Genomic DNA, 16,825 nt, shown 5'->3' with positions numbered 1-16,825 from the left:
TGCAGGAAATTTCCTTATGTAAACATGCAGGTGGTCTACATTTGTATATCTGATAATGATTAAGTCAGTGCCTCACCAGCTTTGCATCTCACCGCACGTCACTGTTCTGCGTTTATAAACGGAAAAAAGATTGTTTTTTCGTGGCCTAAATGTACTTCGTAATGATCATTTTTGGCCCATGCAGCAAAAACAAGAAGTGATTCATCGTAACTGTAAACAACTCTCCCTTATTGACTCACACGAAACCTTGAGGTTAAATAATGTAGTGAATTTAATAGATGTCAGAAGGACGCTGGTCAGAAGGACACATGTATACGTTCTCACTTCATACACATTCGTACATTCATAAAAGTATGGCGACTGAAGAGCTGAGCAGCAAACCCTACAATGATTACTGACAACATATTGAGCAGGACACATGATAGGGCTTCTTTTTACCAAGTAAATAAGGTGGAAATAAGACTAAATGTTTCAGTAAATAAAATATAGTTATTATTATTAAGTGCTTGTAAACAGGTAAGATATTCTATTACATTGTAGATGAGAGCACTTGGTGAGACCCTGGGCTCTGTTTGTTCCGCTCCGGTGCAGCGGACAGAGGCGGACTGCTACACGGGTTAGTCGGTTCCTGTTGAATCCAGGCACACCTGCTTCGTTTCCAGGTGATAGTTCATGTCGGTCGCTGCGCAAGTTTGGTTTGTCAAGATCTGTGGGCATGCGCAATAACGACCTCACCTTAAGTCTGGTAAGATCCGTAGTTACAGGAATTTAATGTTGGTTATTACAGGAGAGCAAAAAGTTCCCCGTAGGAGAGCGTCAGTATGCCTGCACCTGGTTTGGTAAAAGCTGGCATCCGCTGCTGACATGGCTCATCACCTTCTGCTTCAGCTGGGCCACTTGTTCTCTCAGCACACTGGCAGTGGAGGCCAGCTCGGTGTTCTGCGTCTTCAGGGTTTTGACCTTCTCCTCCAGCCGGGAGATCCTTTCCAGCTTCCTCTTGCGACACTTCGAGGCAGCTATCCGGTTCCGCAGCTTTTTCCGCTCCGCCTTGATGCGCTCCTGGTTATCCATGTCGATGGGAGACAGTGGAGGGCTGTCCCCGCAGCTCTGCATGTCCGGGACCGTCTGCGGTTCGTCCTTCATCGCGCTGACGGACTGCTGGAGCCGTGATAGCGCCGCTGCGGCGGCCGCCTGCTGCTGGGCGCTGGCCGCGTGGGTAGGCGGTGGCGGGAAGGAGATGGTGTCCGCGGAGTAGTTAATGGCGGCGGCGCCCAGCGGAGCCGCGGCATAGCCGTTAAGGGTGGTGTAGATGGGGAGGTCCGACGGCTGGAGCCCCGTGGATCCGGCGGAGCTGGGGGATCCGAGGAGCTCCAGCCGGTCCACGGACACACACCCAACGTCGCTCAGCTGATTCTGCTTGTGAAGGTCCTCAAGCGCCTTGACAAAGCCTTCCGCGAATTCCTGCTCCTCACTGGCCGACTTCGGAAACATGAACTGAGAGTTCGGGTGAGACTGGATAATAAGACGCTCCAGGTCCGGAGAGGCTAGTTTTAGGAGTCCCAAATCCTGGGAGTTTATAATTCCACCCGTGACCCGGAGCGGGTTCGGCTTCAGTTCTGAGTTCTGATCCTCCTGGTTCAGGCTGATATCCTTCTTCATCATCGTGCTCTAGATGCTGTTCACCACGGGGACCGGGTAGAGAGTTGTTTCCATTCTACACCCTCAGATGACGGTCGAGTCGTTTCAATACAGACAGGTGGTGGTGGGGGGGTGTCGATCCGGACACTTTTTCCGTGTCCTCCGTGTGCGCAGTCTCTCCGTCAGCCCAGAACTTCAGGTGGTGCGCCTCAGGGGTTCTGATGTGTCTCCTCTGCTTGCCTATGACATTGTCTCTTCCCGATGGCACGTCTGCTATGCGCAGCGCCAGACCTTGCTTGCGTTCTACCCCCAAAAATTCCATTATGTCACTCCAGAGCGTAGAGATTGGCCCAAAATGATCTTGGTTTCCGGTTCAATTTGAATAAGGGGGCCGAACCGGTTTTTATCGCTATGGAGACCTTGGGTAAACTATAAACAGTGCAATGCATTGTGGTTTGATGTCATATCATAAAAAAAACGCAGGTTGGCCAGAGGAGAACTGGGCGGGGAAGGTGTAAGAGGCAAAGGCCTAGCAAAGAAAGAGCAGTCTCCAGTGTTCCTTATTCTCAACTTAACACAGTAAAATATAGTATAATAGAATATAATATAATAGCATAGCATATAATATAATATAATAGAATAGAATAGAATACAAACAAAATGGACATCTGTTTTTGTTGTCTTTTACTAAAAAAAGCAGGACTTAATGTGCCAGACGGCCTATAGAAGCTTCTCACCTTTTGCTCCCTCTGGAAACATCAAGTACTCACATTCAACATTCACACAATTTAGTCCAAAGTGAGATCAAAATGAAGGTGGTTCTAAAACTTCAAGGGGGTATGAAGCTAAAAGGGGAAGGAAACTTTGACTGCGAGATGAGGAAAGCAGTCAGTGGAAAGGTGACTACATTGCCATGAGCCACAAACACCCTGTGATTTCTGTCTGCAGGGTAATGTGTTTCACAATTGTTTTGCAATTTATAAATATCTGTAGCTTCATAAAGGAAAACAAAACAGTTTTATGAAACATCCATATGTCATACAGAATAAAAGCAATAAAAGTGGGTAAATATTGGAAAAAGAAAATCAATTGTTCCACAGTTATCAGTAACGTAAGCATCAATAACGTTTACTGAGAACTAAATGCTGTCTGTGGTGACTGTTCCTACCACCACCACATCGTGTTAGTATTTTTTTCTTTATTGGGTCCTGCCATTCAAAGCAATGGCAGGATCCTATTATTCTACACCCACTAAGGTGTCTCTTTACTATTATTGGGGCCTGCTCATAGCAATGCATAAGGAGAGCAGTGACTGACTTGCAAAGCAAATCAGTCACTGCGGCAGAGAACAGTGATACCAGTTTTGTGGGTTTTGATACCCACAAAAGTGGTATCAAAACTTGTGGCTCAATCCCGGCAAGGGAGCTATTATTTTTAATGGGATTCAGACTCATGATGGCGACGTAAAAAGCGAGAGATGAGCAAAATTTCCAACTACCAAAACGCAGAGCATAACTGAAACCAACTGCCGCTCCATTAGAGTGAGAAATGAAGTGGATTTTTGACCCCAAAACAATTTTGAAATCACCGTCACACCCAGAATCAGTATCAAACTCGGTCATGACATTGATACGAATGCCTGCTCCCATAAAATGTTTTCAAAATTTCTCTAGGGCTTATGATTTTCTGACAAGGTGCTTCAAAGCAAAATCATGTGCCAGGGTAACTAACAAATCTCCCAGATTCACTTCCATGTATTTCTGAAAAATATCTGAGCTCAGCAAACAAATGACAGTTGAGCTGCTCTTTAGAACTACAATGACTGAAGGTTAGAACTACAACATGGTAGAACCCTCAGTGCCTACAGAAGAGGCCTGAGCTGAATGTCAGAACTACAACATGGCAAAACTGTCAGTTACTACACAGGGGGACTGAGCTGGCTTTTAGAACAACTTGTGTTTTGGGCATTAAAGACCTGATTTAACCCAATCACTTGCACCATTCACATGGTGCAAGTGATTGCACGTGCGTGCGTGCGTTGTGAGCTGGCAAGACTCAACCATCGGCATCCGGTGTACGATTTTCAAAATAAAAGCTCCTCCAGACTCAATACATAGAACGGACATATTTAATTATTTCTTGCGCGGCCCGGTACCAATTGGTCCACGGACCGGTACCGGTCCGCGCCCGGTGGTTGGGGACCACTGTTCTAGTTTATTGGGGCCTGCCCATGGCAATGCATAAGGAGAGCAGTGACAGACTTGCTTTGCAAGTCAGTCACTGCCTCCATGGATTGCATGGCAGGCACCTATTATTCTACAGCCAATAGAATGGCTGTAGCTGCAGCCATTCTAAGGAGCAATTAACTCTAACTTTCTATTAGGTGTATTGCTTTGCAAGTCACTCGCTGCTATTGGCTGTAGAATTTTTTAGGTGATACACTTACTTTATCATACTGAATGGTGCAAGTCCATGTTAGTGAAGATGCTTGTTGTGACTTCCCACACCCTATTGACTACTGTTTAGCTAAGCTTAGGCAGTTCATTAGCATTAGCCTTTTAGCTTAAATAAGCCATTACCTATTTTTCTTACTTATTAGTCACTTATTACTTACTTATTAGTCATGTTTAGTATATTACTATACTGAATGGAGTAAGTGAATTACAGACAACATGCTAGTGATGCCCCACATGCTACTGACAGCATTTAGGCTTACATTAGCATTTTGGCTAATTTTAGCTTATACACTCATTTTAACATACAGAATGTTGCAAGTCCATGTTAGTCAACATTTTTGTGATTCTCCTCAAGCTATTAATTACATTGCAGCTTCTTTTAAGCATTGATGCTAATTTTTTGCATCGGAACGCTGGGTCCAAACCGATGGGAACACTTTGGCAGGCAATGGTTAAATTTCTTCAGGAATATTCTAGCATTAATTACATCTTATAGTATGCTCAAGTTAGATTTTTCATTTAGACATATATTTTCTAATATATGTCTAAACACTTTAGTTAATGTCTGTGAATGGTTTACTCACACTTGTTCTTTTGTTTGAGGTACTGCACCGGCAGACCACTAGGAGGAGGAAACCTGGAGGATACCATTTGTTTTTTAAAAGAGTCAGGGGGGTAGACTTTGTTGTTTCAAGTTGATTTTAATTAGTTAATTTTGCCTCTTATATGAATAGAGCTTATTTTTGTTTGTGCTAAGTTAAAGTTAATTTTGCTTAGGATGCTTTAGTTAATTTTAGATTTGTTTGTTATTTTGGTATGTTGTGCCTCCCTCATGTGGTAGATTTTGGTTACTCCACCGCTATTTAAGCAGTCTTGTTCTGTTTTGCGGGTCAGTTTTGTTTTTGTTCAGTTAGAGTTCAATTGACCTCAGTTATTTTGGGCCCAAATTTGTTACTTATCCTTTGAGTTATACTTGCATTAAATCTCTATGCTTAGTAAATTATTTTTGGAAGAATTAAATTTAAACTTTTTCTATTTTGAACACTTTTTTTGTCCTCGTTTGAGTCTGGTCCCTCACAGTTTCAAATAATCTGGTTCTACAATGAGAAGGATTTTTAGAAAATGAGGACAATATGAACACATACAGCTTGTTAGGAAGGACCACGGGGCCCATGACCACGGGGCCCATGACCACGGGGCCCATGACCACGGGGCCCATGACCACGGGGCCCATGACCACGGGGCCCATGACCACGGGGCCCATGACCACGGGGCCCAGTTTAATTTTTTGTCATGGGGCCCAGGGCCCCCCTTTTGCAGCTGCTGTCACGATTTCTTAAGTATATCTGACCCATCAAAAGCGTCACAAGTTTAAAGACTTGCTTTCTTTGGTTCAATTCTGATACTAGCACAGTATTCACTGCTAGTGAATTTTACATGAAACAGTCCATATAAGTCCACACAAATAGGTTGCTTATTTTTATTTTTTTATTATTAGAATTAGCTTATTGAAATGTCTCTCCCCACCAGCAACAGTCACATGCAATGTGCAAAATATACATGAAGCAATCCAGACTTCTAAAAAATGCTATGTTTTGTTCATGCTGCAGAATATAGCTTTAATAAAAAATATGTTTTTACATATTTGTTAACCTCTAGAACCCGACGGACCCACCGGTGGGTCCGTCGGGTTCTAGAAGTTAAAGCTGTTAACATGTCATGACAGTATGCTATGAAACAGATAATCTGTGAAAAGATCAATTTCCTCGAAGCTTTTTAGCTCGGTGCGTTGGCCTGGAAAAGTTACTGTGCTGCAGGCTTTAGGAGCCTTTCACATCGACATGGTTTTAAAATACAAGTTGGTGTGGAATTTTTGGTAGAGGAGTGTATTTGGCTGTTGGGGAACTTGTTGGGTGTGAAAATGTGAAGGCAGCATCCAGGATGATCAATGTAGTGGTTATGTTTTTGGACTCGATTGACAAGGTGAACAGCGTAGTTGAGAGAGGAATTGTTTTGAGAAGTACTCAAACTACTGTTTTCCCTTTAATAAGCCCTGCTAAAAAGATTATCCAGTCTAATTTGCCACCTTTCATCAGCGAAGAGGTGTTACTGAAAGAATTGTCAAGTCGTGTCGACAATGAAAATGCTCCCGTCAGGTGTTTCAAAGGTGAAACACGTTGTTTCTTTTAGAAGACAAATGTTTATGATTCTTAAAAATTATATTGAGGAACTGAGCATAGTAATAAAATTTAAAGTTGACGGCTTTGATTAAACTATTTTTGCGGCAACTGAAACTATTAGGTGTTTTGGGTGCAGGAGGACCATTCAGTTTGTAATTGCCCTGAAAATATTCAAAAAGAGACTGTTCAGGTTAACGAAAATCCAGAGCCAGGGACATCAGCGGATACTGTGCATGGAGCTACAGTGGGGGCAACTGAGGAGGCAGCTTCCGTGGCTGCTGCTAGGGAAGGAGCTCAAGAAATTAATGTTGAGGAAGGAGTTTCAACAGGAGAGCAAAAACAGTCCGATGTTTCAGAATGTGACATTGAGGATGTCAATACTTTTGTTGAAGGGAGTAAAGGGAGTCAAATGACCACACAAGAAGGATTACACGAAGAAATGGATGTTGATGACTTAGTTCATAGTGGAGGAAATTTGATCAGGGATGATGAAAGTATTTTTAACGTACCAAACACTAAAAGAAAAGAATCTAAAGGGGTAAAACCTAAAACGACTCAGTTAAAAGAAAAGGGTGCTATCTCTATTGATAGCAATAGAGAATCTTCTGATTCCTCCATTCCTAATGGTTACAGTCTAGAACAGGTAAGAAGGTTTTTTGGAAGTAACAAAAAGAAAACGGGATGTGGTCATAGACGATTTTTTCCCAAATAAAAAATTTTTTGTTGACTCAGTTAAGTGGTTAATGAGACAAAGGACATCTGATGGGTTAAGGGACACTGAAGTATATGGACTTCAAAAGCTGGTGCAAAAAGTCAGAGCTCAAATTAAGTGAGTTACATGAAAGTTAAAAAACAGCTGATGGAACGTTGTACTTTCTTTTTTCTTTGGATCTTTTTTTGTGTGATTACGAGTAGTTTTAAAATCTCATATTTGAACATAAATGGTGTAAGAGATGTAAAAAAAGGACTGTGTATTTTGAACTTTTAAAATCTAAAGGTATTGACTTTGCTCAAGAAACTCACAGTAATGTTGATAATGAGGTTGATTGGAAGAAAGAATGGGATGGAATTCTTGTTCTGAGTCATAAAACTTTGCTAAGTGCAGGAGTAGCTATTCTTTTCTTAAGAAATTTTCTTCCAGTTTCTATTGAAATTGAAAATGTTATATCTGGAAGATTGTTAAAGGTTACGGTTAAGTATGAAAATATGAAGTTTATTTTACTGAATGTATATGCTCCTGTGAATTCAGGTGAACGTTGCGTTTTCTTAGAAAAGTTAGCAAATACACTATTAAATTACGTGTCAACAGATTACTTAATTTTAGGAGGGGATTTTAATTGTACAATAGATGATTTAGATAGAAATTATTTGGAGACATTTATACATTCAAGGAGGCTGCACAGTGGCGCAGTTGGTAGAGCTGTTGCCTTGCAGCAAGAAGGTCCTGGGTTCGATTCCCGGCCTGGGGTTTTTCTGCATGGAGTTTGCATGTTCTCCCTGTGCATGTGTGGGTTCTCTCCGGGTTCTCCGGCTTCCTCCCACAGTCCAAAAACATGACTGTCAGGCTAATTGGGCTCTCTAAATTCTCCCTAGGTGTGTGTGACTGGTTGTGTGTCCTGTATGTCTCTGTGTTGCCCTGCGACAGACTGGCGACCTGTCCAGGGTGTACCCCGCCTCTCGCCCGGGATGCAGCTGGAGATCGGCACCAGCAACCCTCCCGACCCCATTAGGGACGAAGGGTGTTCAGAAAATGGATGGATGGATATACATTCAAGGAAAATTTTGAAATGTATTATTGAAACTTATGATTTAGCTGATCATAAGTTTCAGCTATGATAAGTTATAAGTTTCCCATTGTAATGGGATATTTTACTAATGGGATATTTTACTAATATCCCATTACAATGGATATTAGTGTCCATTACAATGGGATATTGGTAAAATTAAAATTCAGCAGTTTTGTAATCAATACACATACAATGTTACAAGAGAAATGGTAAAATCTATTGAAGAATTAGAGACTGAAATTGTGGATCTTCAGAGTTTTTGTGAGTCCACAGGAAATCAAGGCCATATTCAGGCACTCAAACGAAAAAAGGCTGCTCTGACTGATCTGCTTGGGCTCAGAGCGCAGGGAGCTCTGGTACGTTCACGTTTTCAATGTGTTTCTGAAATGGATGCTCCCTCAAAATTCTTCTTCAGTTTGGAGAAGAAAAATGAGAAAATCTTGTAGTCAGTACACAACAGACTAACAGGTCTTTAATTCCTTATTTCATAAAGTTCACCCTTCTTAGGAATAAGAGTGAGCACAACTGTCCATTGATTGTGGTGCTGAAATTTCTGAAATAAAAAAAAAAGCTTAAAACTCAAAATTTTGAACTGGTTCCAGCTTCAAACAACCATATTTACTGTTTCTCAGCATTTCCAAGTTATATTAAGCAAATTATGCTGAAATTTGATTGTGGTGCTGAAATTTCACAAACTGTCCATTTTTGGCTTCTCTCGCTGAGATAAAGCGTTTTTGGTCACTAGCAGTTAAAAGCTTAAAACTCAAAATTTTGAACTGCTTCCAGCTTCAAACAACCAGATTTACTGTTTCTCAGCATTTCCAAGTTATATTAAGCAAATTATGCTGAAATTTGATTGTGGTGCTGAAATTTCACAAACTGTCCATTGATTGTGGTGCTGAAATTTCTGAAATTAAAAAAGCTTAAAACTCAAAATTTTGAACTGGTTCCAGCTTCAAACAACCAGATTTACTGTTTCTCAGCATTTCCAAGTTATATTAAGCAAATTATGCTGAAATTTGATTGTGGTGCTGAAATTTCACAAACTGTCCATATTTGGCTTCTCTCGCTGAGATAAAGCGATTTTTGGTCACTAGGAGTAAAAAGCTTAAAACTCAAAATTTTGAACTGCTTCCAGCTTCAAACAACCAGATTTACTGTTTCTCAGCATTTCCAAGTTATATTAAGCAAATTATGCTGAAATTTGATTGTGGTGCTGAAATTTCACAAACTGTCCATTGATTGTGGTGCTGAAATTTCTGAAATTAAAAAAGCTTAAAACTCAAAATTTTGAACTGGTTCCAGCTTCAAACAACCAGATTTACTGTTTCTCAGCATTTCCAAGTTATATTAAGCAAATTATGCTGAAATTTGATTGTGGTGCTGAAATTTCACAAACTGTCCATTTTTGGCTTCTCTCGCTGAGATAAAGCGTTTTTGGTCACTAGGAGTAAAAAAGCTTAAAACTCAAAATTTTGAACTGCTTCCAGCTTCAAACAACCAGATTTACTGTTTCTCAGCATTTCCAAGTCATATTAAGCAAATTATGCTGAAATTTGATTGTGGTGCTGAAATTTCACAAACTGTCCATTTTTGGCTTCTCTCGCTGAGATAAAGCGTTTTTGGTCACTAGCAGTAAAACGGCTTAAAACTCAAAATTTTGAACTGCTTCCAGCTTCAAACAACCAGATTTACTGTTTCTCAGCATTTCCAAGTTATATTAAGCAAATTATGCTGAAATTTGATTGTGGTGCTGAAATTTCACAAACTGTCCATTTTGGCTTCTCTCGCTGAGATAAAGCGCTTGGTCACTAGCAGTAAAAAAGCTTAAAACTCAAAATTTTGAACTGCTTCCAGCTTCAAACAACCAGATTTACTGTTTCTCAGCATTTCCAAGTTATATTAAGCAAATTATGCTGAAATTTGATTGTGGTGCTGAAATTTCACAAACTGTCCATTTTTGGCTTCTCGCTGAGATAAAGCGCTTGGTCACTAGCAGTAAAAAAGCTTAAACTCAAAATTTTGAACTGCTTCCAGCTTCAAACAACCAGATTTACTGTTTCTCAGCATTTCCAAGTTATATTAAGCAAATTATGCTGAAATTTGATTGTGGTGCTGAAATTTCACAAACTGTCCATTTTTGGCTTCTCGCTGAGATAAAGCTGCTGGTCACTAGCAGTAAAAAGCTTAAAACTCAAAATTTTGAACTGCTTCCAGCTTCAAACAACCAGATTTACTGTTTCTCAGCATTTCCAAGTTATATTAAGCAAATTATGCTGAAATTTGATTGTGGTGCTGAAATTTCACAAACTGTTCATTGATTGTGGTGCTGAAATTTCTGAAATTAAAAAAAAGCTTAATCTCAAAATTTTGAACTGGTTCCAGCTTCAAACAACCAGATTTACTGTTTCTCAGCATTTCCAAGTTATATTAAGCAAATTATGCTGAAATTTGATTGTGGTGCTGAAATTTCACAAACTGTCCATTTTTGGCTTCTCTCGCTGAGATAAAGCGTTTTTGGTCACTAACAGTAAAAAAGCTTAAAACTCAAAATTTTGAACTGCTTCCAGCTTCAAACAACCAGATTTACTGTTTCTCAGCATTTCCAAGTTATATTAAGCAAATTATGCTGAAATTTGATTGTGGTGCTGAAATTTCACAAACTGTCCATTGATTGTGGTGCTGAAATTTCTGAAATTAAAAAAAGCTTAAAACTCAAAATTTTGAACTGGTTCCAGCTTCAAACAACCAGATTTACTGTTTCTCAGCATTTCCAAGTTATATTAAGCAAATTATGCTGAAATTTGATTGTGGTGCTGAAATTTCACAAACTGTCCATTTTTGGATTCTCTCTATGAGATAAAGCGTTTTTGGTCACTAGAAGTAAAAAAGCTTAAAACTCAAAATTTTGAACTGCTTCCAGCTTCAAACAACCAGATTTACTGTTTCTCAGCATTTCCAAGTTATATTAAGCAAATTATGCTGAAATTTGATTGTGGTGCTGAAATTTCACAAACTGTCCATTTTTGGCTTCTCTCGCTGAGATAAAGCGTTTTTGGTCACTAGCAGCTTAAAACTCAAAATTTTGAACTGCTTCCAGCTTCAAACAACCAGATTTACTGTTTCTCAGCATTTCCAAGTTATATTAAGCAAATTATGCTGAAATTTGATTGTGGTGCTGAAATTTCACAAACTGTCCATTGATTGTGGTGCTGAAATTTCTGAAATAAAAAAAAAAGCTTAAAACTCAAAATTTTGAACTGGTTCCAGCTTCAAACAACCAGATTTACTGTTTCTCAGCATTTCCAAGTTATATTAAGCAAATTATGCTGAAATTTGATTGTGGTGCTGAAATTTCACAAACTGTCCATTTTGGCTTCTCTCGCTGAGATAAAGCGCTTGGTCACTAGCAGTAAAAAGCTTAAAACTCAAAATTTTGAACTGCTTCCAGCTTCAAACAACCAGATTTACTGTTTCTCAGCATTTCCAAGTTATATTAAGCAAATTATGCTGAAATTTGATTGTGGTGCTGAAATTTCACAAACTGTCCATTGATTGTGGTGCTGAAATTTCTGAAATTAAAAAAGCTTAAAACTCAAAATTTTGAACTGGTTCCAGCTTCAAACAACCAGATTTACTGTTTCTCAGCATTTCCAAGTTATATTAAGCAAATTATGCTGAAATTTGATTGTGGTGCTGAAATTTCACAAACTGTCCATTTTTGGCTTCTCTCGCTGAGATAAAGCGTTTTTGGTCACTAGCAGTAAAAAGCTTAAAACTCAAAATTTTGAACTGCTTCCAGCTTCAAACAACCAGATTTACTGTTTTTTTTAGCATTTCCAAGTTATATTAAGCAAATTATGCTGAAATTTGATTGTGGTGCTGAAATTTCACAAACTGTCCATTTTTGGCTTCTCTCGCTGAGATAAAAAATTTTTTGGTCACTAGCAGTAAAAAAGCTTAAAACTCAAAATTTTGAACTGCTTCCAGCTTCAAACAACCAGATTTACTGTTTCTCAGCATTTCCAAGTTATATTAAGCAAATTATGCTGAAATTTGATTGTGGTGCTGAAATTTCAAAAACTGTCCATTGATTGTGGTGCTGAAATTTCTGAAATTAAAAAAAGCTTAAAACTCAAAATTTTGAACTGCTTCCAGCTTCAAACAACAGATTTACTCTTCTCAGCATTTCCAAGTTATAGTAAGCAAATTATGCTGAAATTTGATTGTGGTGCTGAAATTTCACAAACTGTCCATTTTGGCTTCTCGCTGAGATAAAGCGTTTTTGGCCACTAACAGTAAAAAAGCTTAAAACTCAAAATTTTGAACTGCTTCCAGCTTCAAACAACCAGATTTACTGTTTCTCAGCATTTCCAAGTTATATTAAGCAAATTATGCTGAAATTTGATTGTGGTGCTGAAATTTCACAAACTGTCCATTTTTGGCTTCTCTAGCTGAGATAAAGCGTTTTTGCCACTAACAGTAAAAAAGCTTAAAACTCAAAATTTTGAACTGCTTCCAGCTTCAAACAACCAGATTTACTGTTTCTCAGCATTTCCAAGTTATATTAAGCAAATTATGCTGAAATTTGATTGTGGTGCTGAAATTTCACAAACTGTCCATTGATTGTGGTGCTGAAATTTCTGAAATTAAAAAAAGCTTAAAACTCAAAATTTTGAACTGGTTCCAGCTTCAAACAACCAGATTTACTGTTTCTCAGCATTTCCAAGTTATATTAAGCAAATTATGCTGAAATTTGATTGTGGTGCTGAAATTTCACAAACTGTCCATTATTGGCTTCACTAAGCTGAGATAAAGCGTTTTTGGTCACTAACAGTAAAACAGCTTAAAACTCAAAATTTTGAACTGCTTCCAGCTTCAAACAACCAGATTTACTGTTTCTCAGCATTTCCAAGTTATATTAAGCAAATTATGCTGAAATTTGATTGTGGTGCTGAAATTTCACAAACTGTCCATTTTTGGCTTCTCTCGCTGAGATAAAAAGCGTTTTTGGTCACTAGCAGTAAAAAAGCTTAAAACTCAAAATTTTGAACTGCTTCCAGCTTCAAACAACCAGATTTACTGTTTCTCAGCATTTCCAAGTTATATTAAGCAAATTATGCTGAAATTTGATTGTGGTGCTGAAATTTCAAAAACTGTACATTGTTTGTGGTGCTGAAATTTCTGAAATTTTAAAAAGCTTAAAACTCAAAATTTTGAACTGCTTCCAGCTTCAAACAACCAGATTTACTCTTTCTCAGCATTTCCAAGTTATAGTAAGCAAATTATGCTGAAATTTGATTGTGGTGCTGAAATTTCACAAACTGTCCATTTTTGGCTTCTCTCGCTGAGATAAAGCGTTTTGGTCACTAGCACTAACATTAAAAAGCTTAAAACTCAAAATTTTGAACTGCTTCCAGCTTCAAACAACCAGATTTACTGTTTCTCAGCATTTCCAAGTTATATTAAGCAAATTATGCTGAAATTTGATTGTGGTGCTGAAATTTCACTGTCCATTTTGGCTTCTCTAAGCTGAGATAAAGCGTTTTGGCCTCTAACAGTAAAAATCTTAAAACTCAAAATTTTGAACTGCTTCCAGCTTCAAACAACCAGATTTACTGTTTCTCAGCATTTCCAAGTTATATTAAGCAAATTATGCTGAAATTTGATTGTGGTGCTGAAATTTCACAAACTGTCCATTTTGGGTTCTCGCTGAGATAAAGCGTTTTGGCCACTAACAGTAAAAAGCTTAAAACTCAAAATTTTGAACTGCTTCCAGCTTCAAACAACCAGATTTACTGTTTCTCAGCATTTCCAAGTTATATTAAGCAAATTATGCTGAAATTTGATTGTGGTGCTGAAATTTCACAAACTGTCCATTGATTGTGGTGCTGAAATTTCTGAAATTAAAGCTTAAAACTCAAAATTTTGAACTGCTTCCAGCTTCAAACAACCAGATTTACTGTTTCTCAGCATTTCCAAGTTATATTAAGCAAATTATGCTGAAATTTGATTGTGGTGCTGAAATTTCACAAACTGTCCATTTTGGCTTCTCTCGCTGAGATAAAGCGTTTTTGGCCACTAACAGTAAAAAAGCTTAAAACTCAAAATTTTGAACTGCTTCCAGCTTCAAACAACCAGATTTACTGTTTCTCAGCATTTCAAGTTATATTAAGCAAATTATGCTGAAATTTGATTGTGGTGCTGAAATTTCACAAACTGTCCATTGATTGTGGTGCTTAAATTTCTTAAATTAAAAAAAAAAGCTTAAAACTCAAAATTTTGAACTGCTTCCAGCTTCAAACAACCAGAATTACTGTTTCTCAGCATTTCCAAGTTATATTAAGCAAATTATGCTGAAATTTGATTGTGGTGCTGAAATTTCACAAACTGTCCATTGATTGTGGTGCTGAAATTTCTGAAATTAAAAAAAAAAAGCTTAAAACTCAAAATTTTGAACTGCTTCCAGCTTCAAACAACCAGATTTACTGTTTCACAGCATTTCCAAGTTATATTAAGTAAATTATGCTGAAATTTGAATTGTGGTGCTGAAATTTCACAAACTGTCCATTTTTGGCTTCTCACGCTGAGATAAAGCGTTTTTGGTCACTAGCAGTAAAAAAGCTTAAAACTCAAAATTTTGAACTGCTTCCAGCTTCAAACAACCAGATTTACTGTTTCTCAGCATTTCCAAGTTATATTAAGCAAATTATGCTGAAATTTGATTGTGGTGCTGAAATTTCACAAACTGTCCATTGATTGTGGCTGCTGAAAAAACTCAAAATTTTGAACTGCTTCCAACTTCAAACAACCAGATTTACTGTTTCTCAGCATTTCCAAGTTATATTAAGCAAATTATGCTGAAATTTGATTGTGGTGCTGAAATTTCACAAACTGTCCATTTTTGGCTTCTCTCGCTTAGAAAATCTGAAAAAATCTGAGTAAATCTGGTTGTTTGAAGCTGGAAGCAGTTCAAAATTTTGAGTTTTAAGCTTTTTTACTCTTAGTGGCCAAAAACGCTTTATCTCAGCGAGAGAAGCCAAAATGGACAGTTTGTGAAATTTCAGCACCACAATCAATTTTCAGCATAATTTGATTAATATAACATGGAATGCTGAGAAACAGTAATCTGGTTGTTTGAAGCTGGAAGCAGTTCAAAATTTTGAGTTTTAAGCTTTTTTACTCTTCGTGGCCAAAAAACGCTTTTATCTCAGCGAGAGAAGCCAAAATGGACAGTTTGTGAAATTTCAGCACCACAATCAAATTTCAGCATAATTTGCTTAATATAACTTGAAATGCTGAGAACAGTAAATCTGGTTGTTTGAAGCTGGAAGCAGTTCAAAATTTTGAGTTTTAAGCATCTCAGCGAGAGAAGCCAAAAATGGACAGTTTGTGAAATTTCAGCACCACAATCAAATTTCAGCATAATTTGCTTAACCTTCCTATGGTGTTAGGGTCCCTACGGACCCGTTTTGAGTTTTAGCATGCATAAAAGTACTTCATACATTTGTTTTTTGCGTTGAAACTTTTTGACTTTGTCAGGGACTTCCATTTAAACAAAGTAAAATCAATTTTTTGTTTTTTAATAAATTATAAAGTGCTCTAGTGAAAAAAAATGACTTTTGTGGTGTTCGGGTCATTTGTGACCAGTTAAAATCTGATTATTTTGAATCATTCCAATCCAAACGTGGCAACATCTGTTGGAGTACAGTTCCTCCTGATGTGCATGGAAGGACAGCAGCTGCAAACATCATCAAAATGACCCCTGGGGTCAGGAGGTTTGCTGTGAGAAGAGTAAGTGACATCAAGACGTGGTTTGATCTTTTTTTGCCATTGTCACTAAAAAAACAGTCAAAATTGCTATGACAAACCTTGAGGGGAAAAAAGTCCATAGCAACACATGGAAAGACATTGATGAGACATACCTGGATGCCTACATTGGTGTTCTCCTTGCTGGAGTTTACAGATCCAGCAATGAGGCAACTGAGAGTCTATGAGATGCATCAACGGGCAGAAATATTTTCCGGGCAACAATGTCTCTTCGGACCTTTCAGATGATCTCAAGAGTCCTCAGATTTGACAATCGAGACACCAGAGCAAAATCTGACAAGCTTGCTCCCATCAGGGATGTTTGGGAGAGATGGGTGCAACTCCTTCCACTGATGTTCAACCCAGGGCCAGAGGTGACAGTGGATGAACGTTTTCTCCCTTTCCGAGGAAGATGCCCGTTCTGGCAATACATGCCCAGCAAGCCAGGCAAATATGGCATAAAAATCTGGGCAGCCTGTGATGCTAAAACAAGCTATGCATGGAACCTACAGATTTACACAGGCAAATCTGCAAGCGGCAACCCTGAAAAAAACCAAGGAAAACGTGTAGTCCTCGATTTGATAATATTAAAATTAAAATCTTTTTTTTGTTGAACATTTAAGAAATGTGTTTTAATATCTCTCAGTTACACTCAGGTAACAAAACAACTGATTATTTTGTTTCCTTCTTCTCTTAAGGTTCATTTGACCACTTTTTAGACATTGAAAACGAGGGGTATGCTGTTAAAACAAAGGCCCAGGGGGCCACAAAAAAATATTAAAACCAATCTTTTCATGGATAAGGGAGCCCAACCAGCTAAACAAGAGTTAAGAAAAACATTGGATGATAAAAGATTGTTTTTAGGGTATTTTATGGCTAATTTAATACACGGGTCCAAAATGACCCGCTAACACTACAGATGGCAGCAGAAAGCTAACACCAGAGGAAGGTTAAT

At 38.3% G+C, this 16,825-nt stretch overlaps 1 protein-coding gene across 1 annotated transcript; it reads right to left on the bottom strand.

The window, feature by feature from the left end:
* Positions 1 to 253: 253 nt before the first annotated feature.
* Positions 254 to 1,965, bottom strand: LOC122841505 (transcription factor jun-D-like). Its single transcript, XM_044134833.1, has one exon. It carries the CDS (start codon positions 1,660 to 1,662, stop codon positions 817 to 819), a length of 846 nt encoding a protein of 281 aa, XP_043990768.1. The 5' UTR covers positions 1,663 to 1,965; the 3' UTR covers positions 254 to 816.
* Positions 1,966 to 16,825: the final 14,860 nt, after the last annotated feature.

Source organism: Gambusia affinis, linkage group LG12, assembly GCF_019740435.1.
Source record: "Gambusia affinis linkage group LG12, SWU_Gaff_1.0, whole genome shotgun sequence".
Classification (NCBI taxonomy): Eukaryota; Metazoa; Chordata; class Actinopteri; order Cyprinodontiformes; family Poeciliidae; genus Gambusia; species Gambusia affinis.
The sequence above is the reverse complement of the archived record's forward strand: the minus strand, read 5'-3'. Positions and strand labels throughout refer to the sequence as shown.

Bases quoted from the DNA above. Each gene is read 5' to 3' on its own strand.
- LOC122841505 (XM_044134833.1), bottom strand. From the start codon at position 1,662: ATGATGAAGAAGGATATCAGCCTGAACCAGGAGGATCAGAACTCAGAA.